General features: G+C 41.1%; 1 protein-coding gene and 1 long non-coding RNA gene across 11 annotated transcripts in view; one reads left to right on the forward strand and one right to left on the reverse strand.

The window, feature by feature from the left end:
• Positions 1–5290, forward strand: part of ndrg4 (NDRG family member 4) — a 142165-nt gene extending 136875 nt beyond the window's left edge. For 7 of the 10 annotated variants that reach the window (XM_033635634.2, XM_078168275.1, XM_078168277.1 and 4 more), the window contains 4 exons: positions 1387–1422; positions 1576–1627; positions 1842–1880; positions 4687–5290. In XM_033635634.2, coding sequence (XP_033491525.1) covers positions 1387–1422; positions 1576–1627; positions 1842–1880; positions 4687–4841 — 282 coding nt within the window. In that variant the 3' untranslated portion in view covers positions 4842–5290. The remainder of the gene's footprint in view (positions 1–1386; positions 1423–1575; positions 1628–1841; positions 1881–4686) is intronic. The other 3 variants (XM_078168276.1, XM_033635633.2, XM_033635637.2) reach the window with 1 other exon arrangement.
• A 6459-nt stretch (positions 5291–11749) lies between these two features.
• On the reverse strand, positions 11750–13438 carry LOC144463554 (uncharacterized). Its single transcript, XR_013491656.1, has 2 exons — positions 13269–13438; positions 11750–13134 (listed from the first exon to the last, which is right to left on the reverse strand). It is a non-coding gene; the product is annotated as an uncharacterized LOC144463554 (long non-coding RNA).
• Between the last annotated feature and the right edge of the window lie 2700 nt (positions 13439–16138).

Raw genomic sequence — 16138 nt, forward strand, 5'->3', positions numbered from 1 at the left:
TCCTCATGTGTGCCAGTTTCGTTGTAGCGCTTGATGGTTTTTGCGACTCCACTTGGGGACACATTTAAAGTTTTTGCAATTTTCTAGGGCTCTTGTTTCCTGGCGCGGCGCAGGGTGGCGAACCCCGCGCAGAGCTAGTTTCGAGCAGCGCAACCCAAGGCGCGCTCAGTTTGGTAGTTTGGTAGACCAAGGTGCGCTGAGATGAGTGTGGCGGCGCAGCAGGGGGAGGTGTCGACAGATCCAGCTTGGCGCAGTGACAGTTTGGTGCCAAAAGGCTTCGCCGAAGGTGTGCTAAAAGCTCGCCAGCTGAAACCAGGTCTACTGTCAGCACAGGGGGAGCGCAGCCGGTGTAAGTGAAAGTTTGGCTGGCCAGCGGACAGTGCGCACACGTCACCAAAACCTCACAGGCAGGTTTCCAGAATATCAGGCACATTAACGATGCAATAAATAGCCACAAAACCACTATTCAATGCAACTATCTGCAATCAGCACATAAATGTATCTCTATATCGACTGTCCCGTCACATCTGATGTCAGATCAAAGGGGATTGCCACCGTTTGGCACGTTTGGCACGCGTAATGGAAACCCAACCTGATTTGATTAACACAGCTGCAAACTAATGAGTTCACATCCCTCTCAGCCAACCACAAACAGCCACAGCATCAGATAGGGAGTATATATTCAGCATCTGTCATCTTAGAAAAGTCAAAAGAAAAGAAACAGAGTGAGACTGCAAGAGAGAAAGAGAGAGCGCGCGCGCGCGAGAGAAGCACAACATTGATTTACGATTGTGGTGACCTCCTTCCAGGCTACCTTTGCATCATCAGCCCGTGGAGGTCTGCTCGCAGTTCCGTATATTCGGACACTGCGAGTAGACCTCTCGGACCAAAACATCAGTTTTCTCCTGGGGGAAGTTTCTGTCGCTGCTGCTCTCTTCTGCCATGGTGAATTGAGTAAACTCTCATTACGCCTTCGCGCGGCGCATTTAAGGACGAGGAGAGGGGCTCATGTGATTGGTGTGATGTGAATGGGCTGTGTAAAACCAACTCCACGCCTTCTCTCCTCCCTCTTTCCAACTTGCGCAGGTAGGCGGGATGGAGGTGGGAAAGACGAGTAGCTGCGCCAGCACGCACGATGTGCCAAACTTGCAAAATCCGCCTGGCCACATCCAGTTGGCGAAGCACCCCCGCCTCGCCCGGTCTGCAAAACTAGAGCCCCTAGTGTGTAGGATAACTTGTACAGTATAGAAATTACATCAAATTTGACATAATGACAAAAGAAGAACAAAAAAGTGAAAAAAGAATGAAAAAGAAGAAGGTGTACATTGGCTCTAGTTGTGAGCTGACAGCAGTTTGGTTCATTGATGCTCTCTCCTTTTGTTGTAGATGGCTGACTCTGGTGGGCTTCCCCAGCTTACACAGGTAACACACCGACAAACAGCCTAGCATAATCAACATGCTGCCACAGCATCAATTGAAATATAAAACTTCAGATAGACCATAAGTATATCGTGTATTTGACAATATTATTCTCAAATTCAATGACATTAAAACTCTGATGTCTTTGTTTTCCAGCCTGGGAAGCTGACTGAAGCCTTCAAGTATTTTCTGCAGGGAATGGGCTACAGTAAGTACCCTTACAAAGGGACTGTTAGTGAGTGAGAGTGTGAGTTTAAATCTACAGTATGTTTGTGTTTTTGCCCTTACAGTAATTTCTTCTAGCAAGTTATTTCAGCAGTATTATTGTAGACTTGTGTGAGTGTGTTGTGATGTCATGTATTTCACATGACACATGAGCTGTGTTAATCTTGCCCTCTGTTTCCCTTGCCTCGTTCTCTCAGTCGCTTATGTGAAGGATCGGAGGTTGAGTGGAGGGCCAGGTATTTCCTCCTCCCCCTTCACCTCTGACCTCTTATTGCTGCCCTGTTTGATGACATTGGCATTTTGGAATTCATTTTTAATTTCATTTGGTTATGAATACAATATTTCGGGCTGTTATGTTTTTGTTTTTTTTTTGCTATCATTTCTAGTGTTTTAGTGGGTTTTTTTTGTTTTGTTTTTTAATCCCAAGGACCCCATCATTGTTTTATCAAAAATTTCTTCCTCCCATGAAAAAATATACTGCCCTTACTTCCCCTTCCCCCCATTCCTTTACCATTGCATCTCCAATACTGCTCTTTGCATGGCCTTCAGCTAGCTTTGAGCACAGCATTATGGAAGTTTGTATTAAATGACCGTGTTTTTAAATGACCACCAAGTAAGGGCTTTTAGGCTTTAAAGGAGAATGGCCGAGAGAACATTAAATAGTTTCTCTATTTCTCAAATGAGCAATTCAGTGTAACTACAGCAGTGCTTATTGCAGAAGGGCTTTTTACTCTAGTGGCTGACGTGAAAACACAAATGGCTCCATCTAGAAACATTACAAAGACTCACTCCCTATGTAGATATAAACAGCTAATTCAGAACACAACAATTCTTATTTTCAGGTCATTGCACAATAAAGAAAACATATATATTCTATTTCTGCCTATATACTCTGCTAAATCCTACACACTGGTCCTTTCAAGCTGTAATGGTCATTTTTGTGGCCTTAAATATTACCACTAATGTATACAAATGTGGAAAGAAAAAAAAATCAGTTTCCATGCTCAAACCATTCTAGCTATTTACTGTTTTCCTGAGTTGTATTACTGTAAGTCAAGAAACACTAAAACTAATCATAAAAACAGACAAATGAAATAAATTCAGGGTTATCAGCTTTTATAGCTGCACTAATCCATATTTGTATAATAACAATGGATCAAATCACTGTGCGCCTTGTGAAAGGGGTCATTTGTTGTAATGAACCCACAGAGAGGCATACTTAACCTCTGCAGTTCTTTGCAGCTCTACAGTTTCTTTTTTGCCTCTTGAGGCTTGAGGTTATGGTTTTCTACCCGCAAAGTTCACTATCATCAGCCCTATTACCATCATAAGAAAAATCTCTGAGAAACCCAAAGTGCACTACCTTATAATCACCAAAAGTGCACTACCTTATAATCACCAAAAGACAGACTAAATACCATTTGTAACTAGCTGGTTAGCATAGTTTAGCATTTTGTAGCTTGAGAACCAGATATTTTTCTCAGGGGTTGGTAGAGACCAAAACAGAGCTAAAAGAAAAATGGACTGTAATTCATCGGGTGGCCAGAAACATGACTCCATATAAATGCTACATCAAATAATACAGCTTTAAGGCAGAGTAAACATTGTAATTGTAGAGAAACATTTAATCCTAGACTCATCACAATTAATACATAAAGCTTAATGGGTTATTCCAATGCATTCTCATCTCAATTCGTCAACTTTTTCTGTGGACTTTCTCACCTACGTATTATGCTCCTCCTGCATCTGTTGTTGACATTCCGGTACACCCTGACAATTTACTCTTGTTAGATGCATTGTGTCTTTTCAAAATAAGCTTCCCTTTTTTTTTTACAGGAAATGTAGTTTCTTCTCGTTAGATGCATACAAACTTTTTTCAAAATAAACTTACAACAATGGTAAAACACCTTCTATTGAAGGTGCTGTGAAAAGAAAGCATGTGGTTACGTTAAAGGCAACAAAAACACTTGAACAAAAGCACCTGGTTAGGCTTAAGCAACAAAGGATTAAGAAGATTTAGAAAAAGGTTTAGGTTTAGTGAACAAATGCACTGGGTTAGGTTTAGAGGACAAAAGCACATGGTTAGGTTCAGGCAACAAAAGATTTATAAAAAAAGGTTTAGGTAAAGGAAACAAAAGCACTTTGTTAGGTTTAGGGAACAAAGACACTTGATTAGTTTAAGAGAGCAAAACCACTTGGTTAGGTTTATGGAGCAAAACCACTTGGTTAGGTTTAGGGAACAAAAGATTGGGAAAAATGCTCAGGTTTAGGTTTGGCATTCACACAGGAAGTGTACAACGGGCTCCCCAGTAAAAGTCCGGGGTTTGTTGGACCCATCCACCACCCCTCCTGTCTGGCATATAGGGACTTTCTAGGTCCCTATATTAGGTCATTACTGGTGGTGAAAATGATGCCAGCTGGTACATTTCATAACACCATGAAAGGGGCCTTTGTGCGTTGCTTACCTGTACATCCACTAATATAGTGCCAGTATGTGACAACTTCAGCTGACTGCTCCGTGAACCACTGCCGCCACCCGGTGTATATTATACCACCATGAAAGGTGCCATTGTGCATCGGTATCTAACACCCAGATCACTGACAAAGCGGTGTTATTTGACGAGTGGGGAATTAGAACAGGCTGGTTATTGCTGACTTTGAAAACAGCTGTTGACTGAACAATCTCAATTCAAGGCCCACTTGCTGACTTGTTCTAATACAATTAATTAATCAGTTTAATACAATTAATAATAATAATGTTCCAGTAAGAGAACAGAGCTTTATATAACACAAAGTGCATAGTGCTGTCAATGTGTCTCTGTGTAGATACATTGACAGCTTTAATTATTAACCCTTACCATTCAGGGCTGTTGAGTAAGCCAGGCAGCTTCCTTTTCTCACCAGCTACAAAAAGGGATGTTCTTCAGTTCTACACATTGGCATGTATTCCCATTATCTCCACAATATTAACTGATAAAACATGTATTTCTTTATTTATAACATGTAATGCTGACTTATTTTCATTTCTGCCAATCTTCCCAGTGCCCTCTGCTAGTATGACCCGCCTGGCTCGTTCCAGGACAGCTTCCCTGACCAGTGCTAGCTCCATGGATGGGTCCCGCTCCCGGGCCTGCACCCACTCCGACAGCACTGAGGGAGTCGGGACCATCACCCACACCATGGAGGTGTCTTGCTGAGGTGCCAGTCAGTCATAGAAAGAGGGAGGAAGGGGCTGGAGGGATGGAGAGAGAAAGAGAAAGATGGAAGGGATGACAGCAAAGAAGAGAAGAAGGGGAGTGGGGGGTGTGAGGAAAATGTGAAGTAATAAAGGTGTGACTACCTCTCCATAGTCAGACATGGTAGATGGTAGAATGAGACAGCAACAGGAAGGACATTTCATGAAATAAGGTGGATACAGCTCTCTCTGTCTTAATCTTTCTCCTCCAGATCCCTTTGTCTGCCGTCTTCTTCGCTCCTCCACTGTAAAATACCATATGCACCTTTAAATATCCACCTCAACCCCATCCCGGTCGCCCAGCACTTAAAGATTTAAGCAACTGTTTTTATTCTTGCAGTGTCATTCTTGTATTTGCTAATTGTCTCCTCATTCTCTCCCTAACCCCCCACCCTTCCACAAAAAAAGAAAGTAACCCCATCTGTTAACAGTCCACACAGCAATACAGGATACAACAGCTGCTGTTCATAATGTAAGATGGAATTCTGTCAAAGAAGGTGAAAGAGCAGGACATAGTAAGGAAAACAGAGGTGGTCCTATCATGAAAAAGTGTTATGCATCATTGTTTTGCAAGCAGTTTATTACTTTGTTGTATGAACAAAATGTGAGTATCTCTCTCTGTGTTGTTTGTAAGAGCTGGCTATTTAGAGCTGTAAGGAGGTGTGTGTCCAGAATTTGACAGACAACAGAACACAGCCAAGTGCACCTGAGGTGCTTAGAGACTATGTTAACTTTTTTTAGTCTAAGAGCATAGCCAGACTACACAACACCAATTTAAAGCTGCACTTAGTAAGATTTTATATCAAACTTGTTAACTACACTTTGAGTACAAAAAAGTGATATCATCTGCATACAGACGTTTCAGGCCCCCAGTCGTAAGCAAACTGAGATCTAGCCACTACACCACCGGGGAGGTTAGCTGACACAAATACAGCTCCATCCATTTTTATTACTTTGAGCATGATCATCTGTACATGATATGGCCAAAGTATAACTTGCCCTTTCATGCATAAATTATTACGACCTCAGTCAGGATTTGTTTCTTAAGTGTTTGTTTCTTTTTAGGCATAAAATAAAAATTATGAAGTTCATCAAGTTCAACATGCATTTTTCAAGGACATTTTTACATTTCCACTCGGATGGACAGCATGCGTTTAAGCTTTCAACTGAAGAAATATTAACCAATTTAAAGACTGATATACATCATGTGAAACTATAAAAAAAATATATTTTTAATGTTGTTAAACTAGTGTGTTAACATACACATATAACATATTCTAATATTGTTCAATGCCATGCAAAAGTGTTAAACTTTGCTCCTGACTCTTCAGATTCTCCTCTCTTATTCTACTTCTCTCTCCTGTACCTACCTCCCACCCTCCCTCATTCAACTCCTTCCTCTTCATTCCTCAGACCACCCCCCACCCACCCCCACCTGCTGAATTATATGATTTTTTCAATGAACATTTTCTGTAAAAATAACAAAAGTATTGTCAAAATATTGTTCCTGTTACAAAACCGCTACATTATATTCTAATAGCACAAATCAATTTATTTTTCAGTCAAGAAAATCACTGCAGATGAAAATTTTCAAGATCAACAAAGTTTCAGTAATAGTATTAATTATACAGTAGTTGAAATATAGGCAGCGATGCATGATGCCCAGGTTAGTGGACAGATGATTAATTGTAATTTCCTCACAATATAAAATGAATACTTGGAAAAATGAACAACTGTATTATTCCTTGTGTTACCAGATTTTTTTTTACCTGCCAGGGTCTCCTATTATAGACGGATTGGTAAGATATTCTTGAGCTGCACAACATCTCATGCATTCAGTCGGCCATCTTTGTTGTGAGAGATTTGTGTTGCACTGACAACACCTGGCCAGTGGGTGGGAGTGTATGGTATGACGCACTAGGGTCCACTGTAATGTATTAAATGCAACTATAGCATCAAAAGCCATGCATATACAAGAGAATGGCTTTTAAATAGCTGTCCACTGCAGTGACCACTATGTATGAAAGGGCTAGACTTTCATTTGAATGACCTTGATTTTGAGCAAGATGACAATCTGTGATTTGTTAGCCACTGGAGTCCATCTATTGTTTAGTATTTAAAAAAAAAACATAAAGTGACTGATACAAATATACAATCCAATGTAGTAGCAGTAAAGTAACTATGAAGCACTTAATCAACAAACAACAGGAACTGGACTTGTGTTTGCAGACTTTAATCACTAATAATCACTTTTTGTGAAATTGTCAATATCCTACAAAGATGGGTAAGGAACTGCTTAAAAGTTTTAGGTATAATGTTTGTATGTAGCGTGTAAATTTAGAAATAGAATTATGCCCAATAGAGGAATATTATTGTAGATGTATGAGCTGAATTAGTGCCCCACAAATGATGTTACATCCTTAAAAGTACAGTTACTTAATTATCGTAAAGTTATGGAGGTTAGGTTTAGGGTTCCAAACATGCGTCTACAGGGGAAGTCCCGGGGTAAAGTCTTCGTTTTTGTGACCCATCCACCATCCCAACCTGCCTCCCTACAAATCTGCTTGGGACTGCTTCCTTTTGTACTCCTTTTTTATTGGTCACGTGATCCCAGCCTTTCAAAATACATGGGATATGTACAAATTTAGTTGCATTACTTTTTGTAGGAAAATGTACGAACAGTTTATGAGAACAGCATGAGCGCTGTATGGAGCATCACAGACTGGTCAGGCTGGTGAACATGACACATCACATTATTGGTTTTTGAAATTCAAATCTTCACCTTATTATTGCCATTTGGAGTCACATTAGTGTAATGTTGCTGAGTCCAGCTTTAAACTGTGTGTCACCTCACATGTCTGAACCAATCCACTACATGAATATAGGCTAGAATAAGTATTTATTGATATGTATATGCATGCGAACGTTGTCTTAGGGCACTCTAGTATCTGAGTAGTATCTAGTATAAGGGCATTCTTCGTTAACACTTTACATGTGGCTCGTTAAAGAGAGCCAAGGATGCAAATCACCATCATCAATCTGCAACTCCAGTGCATGGATGTGGTTCTGGCCATAGTCGGCTCTTTGTGGTCTCTAACAGGACAATCACACTCTGACCCAAACCAAACTAGACCAGGGGGACCGAGGCAGGACCGGGTCGACCCAACATCTTCTCTTTCTGGGTCACAACCAAAGAACTGGCAGCAGCCTTCCCTTACAGCATCCAGCCCCTCTCCACGGATAAGCCAAAGCTATCCTCCCCCAACCCAACAAACACAAACCACATACACATTTTCAAAAACCTTTTCAAATGAAACCTGCATGGGTTGTGCTTTCATATAGCCCTTTTCCACCACATTAGCTCTGGTTCTTAAAGTGGTTCTGTTCAGGACTCTTGGAACCTTGGTGCTATCCAGCAAACCAGCCTGTGTTCTGTGTATGATGAGAACCATTGTAATCAAGGACATGTAAACAGAGGAAGTTGCACAATACCAAACTGAAGTAAACAGTGGCAAAAGCATGAATTACATGTATTACCTTTTGTTCTATTATTACAGATTTCTCACTTGACTTCTCAATTTTTGCCTTCTCCATCCTCTATTTCCAACCTGTGGAATATGACACGCCAACTGATGTCATCACAGTTGGCACTTCAGGGGTCTCATCTATAAACACTGCATACAAACAAAACAAGCAAAAGTTGTGATGTAAACAGACTTTATGGGGAAAAACTTTGACCCATGCATTGCTTACAAACATTTTGGAGACGGTATATTGGCGAGGTGGAAGCCTGACTGTTGAAATTGTTGAATATTTTTTAGTATATGCTATTTTTGGCATTTTTCTGTATGCACATTTTTAGTATGACTCTGATGCATTGTTTTATAAATGAGACCCCAGGTCAAGACAAACCTCTTATGTTTTGGTTTCAGGTGAGAACCAATTTTTCAGGTGCTAAACCAATTTATTTGAGGTCAAAATGCTTTGAACAGTTCAAAGTTAGGTGTGGGAACTGGAACGGCACCAGTTCCATATTGGTGGAAAAGCGATATTAGAGACCTAAGCAAAAGAAAACACATAAATACACAAAATTCACACTCAAGACGGAATCCATTGTAGTCAGTGTGTGTTTTGATGTGATGTGTGACCATAATGTCACCAGCGTAGTACATGTATATAAATGTAGTTTTAGACTATTGAAGCTGTGTGCTGTTATCTGCTGTAATACTGGACCACCTTGTCAATTGTGATCAGAGATGGGGTCCCTTGGTTTAATGAACAGTATTCATGTACCATAGTCACCCTCTGTTTTCTCCAGTTTTACAAAAAAAACAAACCCTTTGGTCCCCTGTCAGAAGGGGTGTAGCTTCCAATTGCTGAGGTGTGCGCTTCCCTGAGGTGGCCTGTAAGGGGCGGGGCTTTTTTGGAGCCATTTGGGCGCCAAGCTCGGAATGTAGGGCAATCCCCAGCCACCTTAAAAAAAAAAAAAAACCCTTTCCCCAAAAAAATCACAAGGTGCCCCGGCTCTCACAGGCAAACCCAGTCGCACCCTAAAGGGCTATCAGCTGAAGTCACTTTTTAATATGTGGGTAGTGTAGGTTGTGTTTCTGAGCACCAGGGGGCCCTAGAGACTAGCAGATTGATAAGATTTTTTTTATCAAGCAAAGAAGACAAGGAATTGTTATCGAAACATAGAGAGAGATTCTGACCTGAAAATGTAAATGAATGAATGAATGTTAAAGGAAAAAGAATGTGATATTATTTGATTTTAAGCTGGAGAGATTGTTGTTGAATTGTGTGAAATATCCAATAAATGTGAAAGTTTGAAGAAAAAAATTGACATATGGGAAGGAGAGATTATGAGAAGATATTAGACAGTCAGATCAAACACCTCAGTTTCTCCTCACAGAACCTCATGGATGAATTTCATGAACACTCAAGTTTGCATGTAGCGGAGTACATCTTCAGTGTTTATCTTTTCACCAAGCTAGTTTCTGCCATCTACTCCTACATGATTTCTACCCAAACTGCCTGGGGGGCTCCTGAATGTATTTTGTCCTTTTTGAAGTGCTGTACAGTATTGTCAACCTACGCCTCTCAGAACCCCACACTATGCTTTGCACTGCCCCACATCTTTAACATTTAACCCTGTATATGAAAACCCAGCTCCTTCCTGCTCTGCCTCAAGGTCTATAAATAATGATGTTAAGTAGCGATTTGTGAAAGTCAGCAGCTCCTGTAAGCTGGCTCTCGATCAGTTCATATAGACCTTAATCCTCCTTGTTCTTGTAGATGCTTTTTATTTCTAGAGCAGGTGACCTGAACCGAACACTCTAACACTACTGTATTGTTAAGAAAACTTCAACATATTTCTGCTCCTCTTCCCTCTAAGTTTCTCTTTTTTTAGGTAACAATAGGGTGTATCCTCATCTTGGTGTAATATTGGTTCATGTGTACTACTATTCTTCTTCTTCAAACTGCCATTATGATTGATTTGTATTGAGCAATAAGTTCTTTTTGTCATGTTTGGTTGTTTCATATTGTGGGAGTCTTCCCTATGAGCTTGTTTGTATTCACAACAGTAGAAGGACTCTTACCTACTTTGCTGTCATTCAGATATGTAATGTAAAGTCTAAATATATTATATACAAATAAATATAAAAAGTAATCTGTCTGTCCATGTACTGATCAAGTAACAAGTAAGAAATAAAGTCTTTATGTCAGAATTTTGTGGAGTCAGGTGTCTGATCATTTTACGTTATGCTGACATGTTTCAATATGTGGTGAGCAGCTCTGACTTTAGTTTGCACAGATCTCACCTTTATTGTGGCAAAATCACATTTCCTTTGTTTCTGAGATTTATATTATTAGCATCCTGTAGAATTCACCTAAATTCACCTGAAAACCCTATCCAAGGCATATCTTAAGTAAATTGCAAGCTGTTCTTGTTCCACTTTTGGTACATATTTATTCATAGTCTCATGTAAAGATAACATTGAAGTTGTGTCCCCAGCAGTCAGAATCACTTGCTTCTGTCAATAAGTTAAATACGTTTCAACACAACAAAATCTAAATCTATCTAATCTATCTTGACCTGAATATTGTCTTGAAAAAAGATGCTGCAGATGACTTCAAGAGGGAGGTATTAGCTGACAAATGCAATGGGATCATATTATGAAGCCTTACATAGTCAGAATTCAAAGTAAATAACAACATCACAGAAAATAAGGTTTTTCTCGGTCTAGTCCAGGCGCTTAGAAACACAAAAATAGGGTAAAACAATGAACTGAATGTATGAATATGATTAAAAAACTAATAAACACAGACAGAGAAGTCTATTTAAGAGCTTACTATATTAAAAACACTTCTACAAAAACCTATACTGATAAGAAAAACTGTTTTTTAAGACAACAGAGGAGCAATTTGTTTCTTATTTCTGTACGCTTCAGTCTATGATGACAATAAGGGGTTAACAGAGGTGGGAGTAAGTCACACGTGCAAATCATGAGCAAGTCTCAAGTCATAACCTTCAAGTGTCAAGCAAGTCCCAAGTCACTGTAGTGAAAATCAATCAAGTGAAAGGGAACAACATAAAGGGGTGAGTTTTTTTAGGATATGTGTGGATTTACTGAAAGAACTATATTTCCCAAGCTCCATTGTTTGTTGTTAATTTCAGTGTTCTGGTAATGAGCCAATGTATTCTCAATTTGTGATGTACACTGAGCCAATCAGAGAGAACTCTGGGGGTGGGGAAAGGTCAAGTTCGGGAGAGATGATACAGTCTTGGGTGAAGGAGGGAGAGCGGTGTGTGGATGCTCGGCAAAAAGATGCTTAACGTCGAGGTGGACAGTATTTACAGACTAAAATCAATTTTCAATAAATCAGTTTTATTTATAAAGCCTAATATCACAATTCACAATTGGCCTCAGAGGGCTTTACAGCATACAACATCCCTCTGTCCTTAGGACCCTCGCAGCGGATAAGCAAACCCCCCCCCCCCAAAAAAACCTTTTACGGGGAAAAAAAAAGGGGGCCAACACTAGTTAGTGCCAGCGCAAGTATTATTTTGCAGCGAGTTCACATTAAACAACTGGCCGACCAATCTTGAGTCGCGGAGACTATCGTAATCTTTTCAGTGTGTTTCAAGTTACGACCTGTGAGTGCACACCACAAGATTTCTCCATCGAGCCCTTGCTGACGGAGCCCCAGATAACATGGTGATGTCAACAAACTACGTTTTGTCACGTGTGAACAAAACAGGATATTATGAAGTTCCCCGGTGCTAAAGATTACTTGTCAACATGGATGTCCGACAGCTTGGAGCTCTGCAGGTCGTTTGCGCTGAGAAGAAACAGGAAAAGAAGAAAAGGATTTGGGTGAAGGAATGGGTTTCTGCAAGCGGATTGCGTGTGTAACCCAGTAGAAAACAGTTACTATTGTTGTTCCCCTTAAAATATTACTTTTTATTTAATTAACCCTCTTTAGTTATTATTCTGTCAGTAATATTAATTTGGCACGCTAAATAAAGTAAAAATAAAGCAATGGTCTCTGTTGCTGTATATGTAGTAGTCCTTTTCGTTTGTTTTTTGATCCAGGAGAAACGTTCCAGTCCCTCTGCTTCCAGTACAGGATTGGGACCAGCACAATCTCTGCTATCGTCGTGGACATTTTGCATTACACTTGTACAGGTGTCGGCGTCTTGCACCCCATCAACAACTTGTTCCTGTCTTAAGTTCTACTTTGAAAAGCAGTTGCAACATAATTACCCACAAAATAAAGTCACTGCAAACAAAATAAAAATAAAAGCTATTAGGCATTGTCATTGGTCATTCAGGCTCTCAAGAAAACTGTAATGTGTGTGCCGCGCACTTGTGGTCGGTGTGCTGGTGCAGTATGGTGGTGCTGGAGAGGTCAGGGACAGATTCAGTAGTATGTCTTTTTTTAACCTGGAAACTGTTGCTGGGTCATTGATCAGCTCGAGCTCCACAGCCACTTGGTTATGATGCAAAGTGGCTGGATCTTTCTGTGTATACCGCCACCATTTGCTTCAGGACGTCAAGCTTTTGTGTTTCGTTGTCATCCTCCCTCCTGAGTTTCCTTCCCCTTGGAGGAGCTGCAGGAGGAGCGCCTTCATCTGGTGTAGCGGGGGAAGATGGGGATGGCAATGTGGTACATGTAGATAGTGACAGTGGAGATGATTCTGGATTTTCTGACAGGTCCAGGTTCAAAGACTCCTTATGACATGGTAAATTCAGCTGGATGCAAAATTGAAATAGTTCAGTAGACATCCCAAATGTAAAATGCAAACATGTGGTCTACGTACACTTGATGCAACTACACTACCATTTGCTGTGTAGAACTGTAACATCAGGAAAGAAAGCGTACTCACAGTCGTCTCACACGCACGATGGACAATGTGCTTTTTAATGAAATCCAGAGCCACCAGAATCCACTTCTGCCTTGAAGTTAAGGGCTTGGTCCCACTCCCACTTGGTCTCTGCTTGATAAGCCGAGAGAACCGTGTGCGCACACTTGCCACCCTTGTCTTCACTTCTTCGACTGTGAACCAAAATTCAGAGAGGAATGTGAATGCATGCCATAGCTGACGACGCAACATAGTACAAGATTAACGTTGAACACAACAAATTATAATCAGTGAAGGTAACCTCATTTATCAAACGATGTGTTTAGACAGGTGATATTACATAAAACTTCCACGAGCCAAAGCGCCAGAAGCCAAAAAACTGTGTGTTCGTTGTGAACTTCTAAAACTGATGGGAATTGTTGGCATTTATAGTGGCATGTTTTTATTTTGCATAGCTAGTATCCACTGTTGCAAAAGCTTGTAGTAACCAAAAGCGCTACACTCAGCTGGTACCTGCAGCCCTTCTTGCAGTCGCCCTCCATGCCTTTTCTTTCTCCAGGCGGTCGTGGTAACTTGGAGATGACACATTGTAAAGGCATGATTATTCCTCCCAGTGTTGAATTCGATCTGCCTCCAGGGCCTGGGTCCAAACACAACGCGCTCCCCGTGCTCCTGTGGACGCCACCATTGTTGTTGTTGCTTGCCGGCTTGTCCTCCTCACATTTATTCCATCCTCCTGTATGCTGAGGTGGGACGTATCCGGCCTCTCATTGGCTGATGCTTTTTTTCAGTCGTGTCACACTTGTCAGATACCCAGTCCCAGTCTCAGATGAGGGGGCGACTTGCTCATAGGCTTGTTCACACATGAGGACTCGTCGTGGCAGACTATGTGCCGACTCACCTCCGACCCAAGGTGGCTCTTCATTAACTTTGAAACAAAGTGTAAAAGTGTGTTTTGAGCCACAGACGTGGACGATTCTGCCAGGACCGTCATTAGAGACAATTAGTAGTAAACACCAGGCGTCATTTTCACTGCGGACGGAGGAGAAGAGGAGTGGCTGATGTCACCCTGCTACTGCCAATTACCTCTACCTGTGAGGAGGGACTCAGTGTACTAGACCTGCATGACAGCACAGACAATTTACTGCCACACTTCACTATCCTGCTGCATCATCTGCCTGCTTTCATCTACCGGTTCTTGGATCCTTCTGGCCTGTATTTCGAGGATGTGTGAGTCACTGGAGACTACTTACTGAACCATTTCAACAGTGTTGAGCCAAGCATTTATTTTCTTCATATGGCACCAACTTAAGGGCTCCACTGTTTAGAAATCCAAGCGTTTGTTAATTTTTCGAACATTTTTTCAGGGTTGAGTTACCAAATTGTGAACTGTTTAACGTGTGACTTTTTGCTTGCAAAAAAGTTTCTGCTTTTTCCCGTGAGAAAAGAGGGAGGTTTCTATTGTTTTCTTTAAGGTAGTTGTTGTGACATGCCTAAATGTTTTGAATGGTTTATATGTTAAAAGGGTAATATAAGGTGACTTGGTGGCTGTTACTTCAAAACTCTTATTTTGGTAACCAAATGGTATTGGTATTTGTTTTTGTCTCTGTGAGGGGAAAGAAAATTCATCTGTTTTGACTTTAAAGAAAACTGTGTGAGTAAATACCAGTACAGTCACTGGAGAATCTCATGACGCATGGATGTGCATGGCTAGCGTACATTCACACACTCACAGATAGTGAACTTATGTTGAGTTAACAGGCAGGAGCAGTCGTTAGCACTGTGGCAGCATCAAAACCTCGTACAAATAAGAGGAGAGCCTGAGTATATAAAGCTAGCAGTGCATGTATTGGCTCTCACAGTGGTGACTAATGTGCACAATAGCCCGGAGCCCAGAGTTGCAAAGCATTTTTTCTATTTTTTTGTTTTTTTTGTTTTTTTTAGGGCATTTTGCCTCCAATGGACAGAGTAGGTAAGTTTGAAAGGGGGAGAGAGAGGTGGGCGGGGGGGGGGGGGATGACATGCGGCAAAGGGCCACAGGCTGGACCCGAACCAGGGCCGCTGCCTTGTACATGGGGCGCCTGCTCTCCCCACTAAGCCACCGACGCCCCAGCTGCAAAGCATTTTCAATACTGAATGAGTCACACAGATAGAACTGAATAAAGGCACACAGTGAAGCTCATGATGCCGCTTTACATACTGTAAAGTCAAGTCCTTTCAAGTCATCTGTCTCAAGTCACTGTGAGTCCCCAATCTCTTGGGGTCACATACTGCTGAGGAGTGAGGAGTGTCATTGACTACAAGACCCATAAGCCAGTGGCTAGCTATTGATTGGCTGTAAGGCTATGGGAACTGCGCCAGGCTCTACCTTTAACACAGGCCCTCTTTGCCTACTGAAGCCTAGACTGTATGGAAGCTCCTATTGGCTAAAATGAGGTGTCAATCAAAAGGTCAGGAGTTTAGTCTTTATTTTGATTGAGGAGTTGCCATACTTTATTTAAACTGAAGAAATTATGGATAAAATGTGGAGAAATACAATGGCAGTTGATGGATAACTATGGATGTAATAATGTGTTTGGACTAAATATTTTGCTGGATTTAGATCGTCTGGACCTTTGGACATGTATGAATGCTGTATGAGCATTTCTGTTGGCATAATATTAATCTATGGATTATAGTAACACTTCATAGGCGAGTTATAACTGTTTATTTGTTTTATGCCTGACAGAAGCGTTAATTTAAGCTGCTGTAGTGGATGTATCTTGAAATGGTCTGCATCCATTGTAAGGAGCATAGCTTTCCAATGACTTTTCCAGCAACTTAAACACAGAAAATACAGCAGTTGTTTACACATCACAATCATCAAATAAAACTGGATGGGATGTCGGGTTTCT

Source organism: Epinephelus lanceolatus, chromosome 5, assembly GCF_041903045.1.
Source record: "Epinephelus lanceolatus isolate andai-2023 chromosome 5, ASM4190304v1, whole genome shotgun sequence".
In the NCBI taxonomy this organism is placed as follows: domain Eukaryota; kingdom Metazoa; phylum Chordata; class Actinopteri; order Perciformes; family Serranidae; genus Epinephelus; species Epinephelus lanceolatus.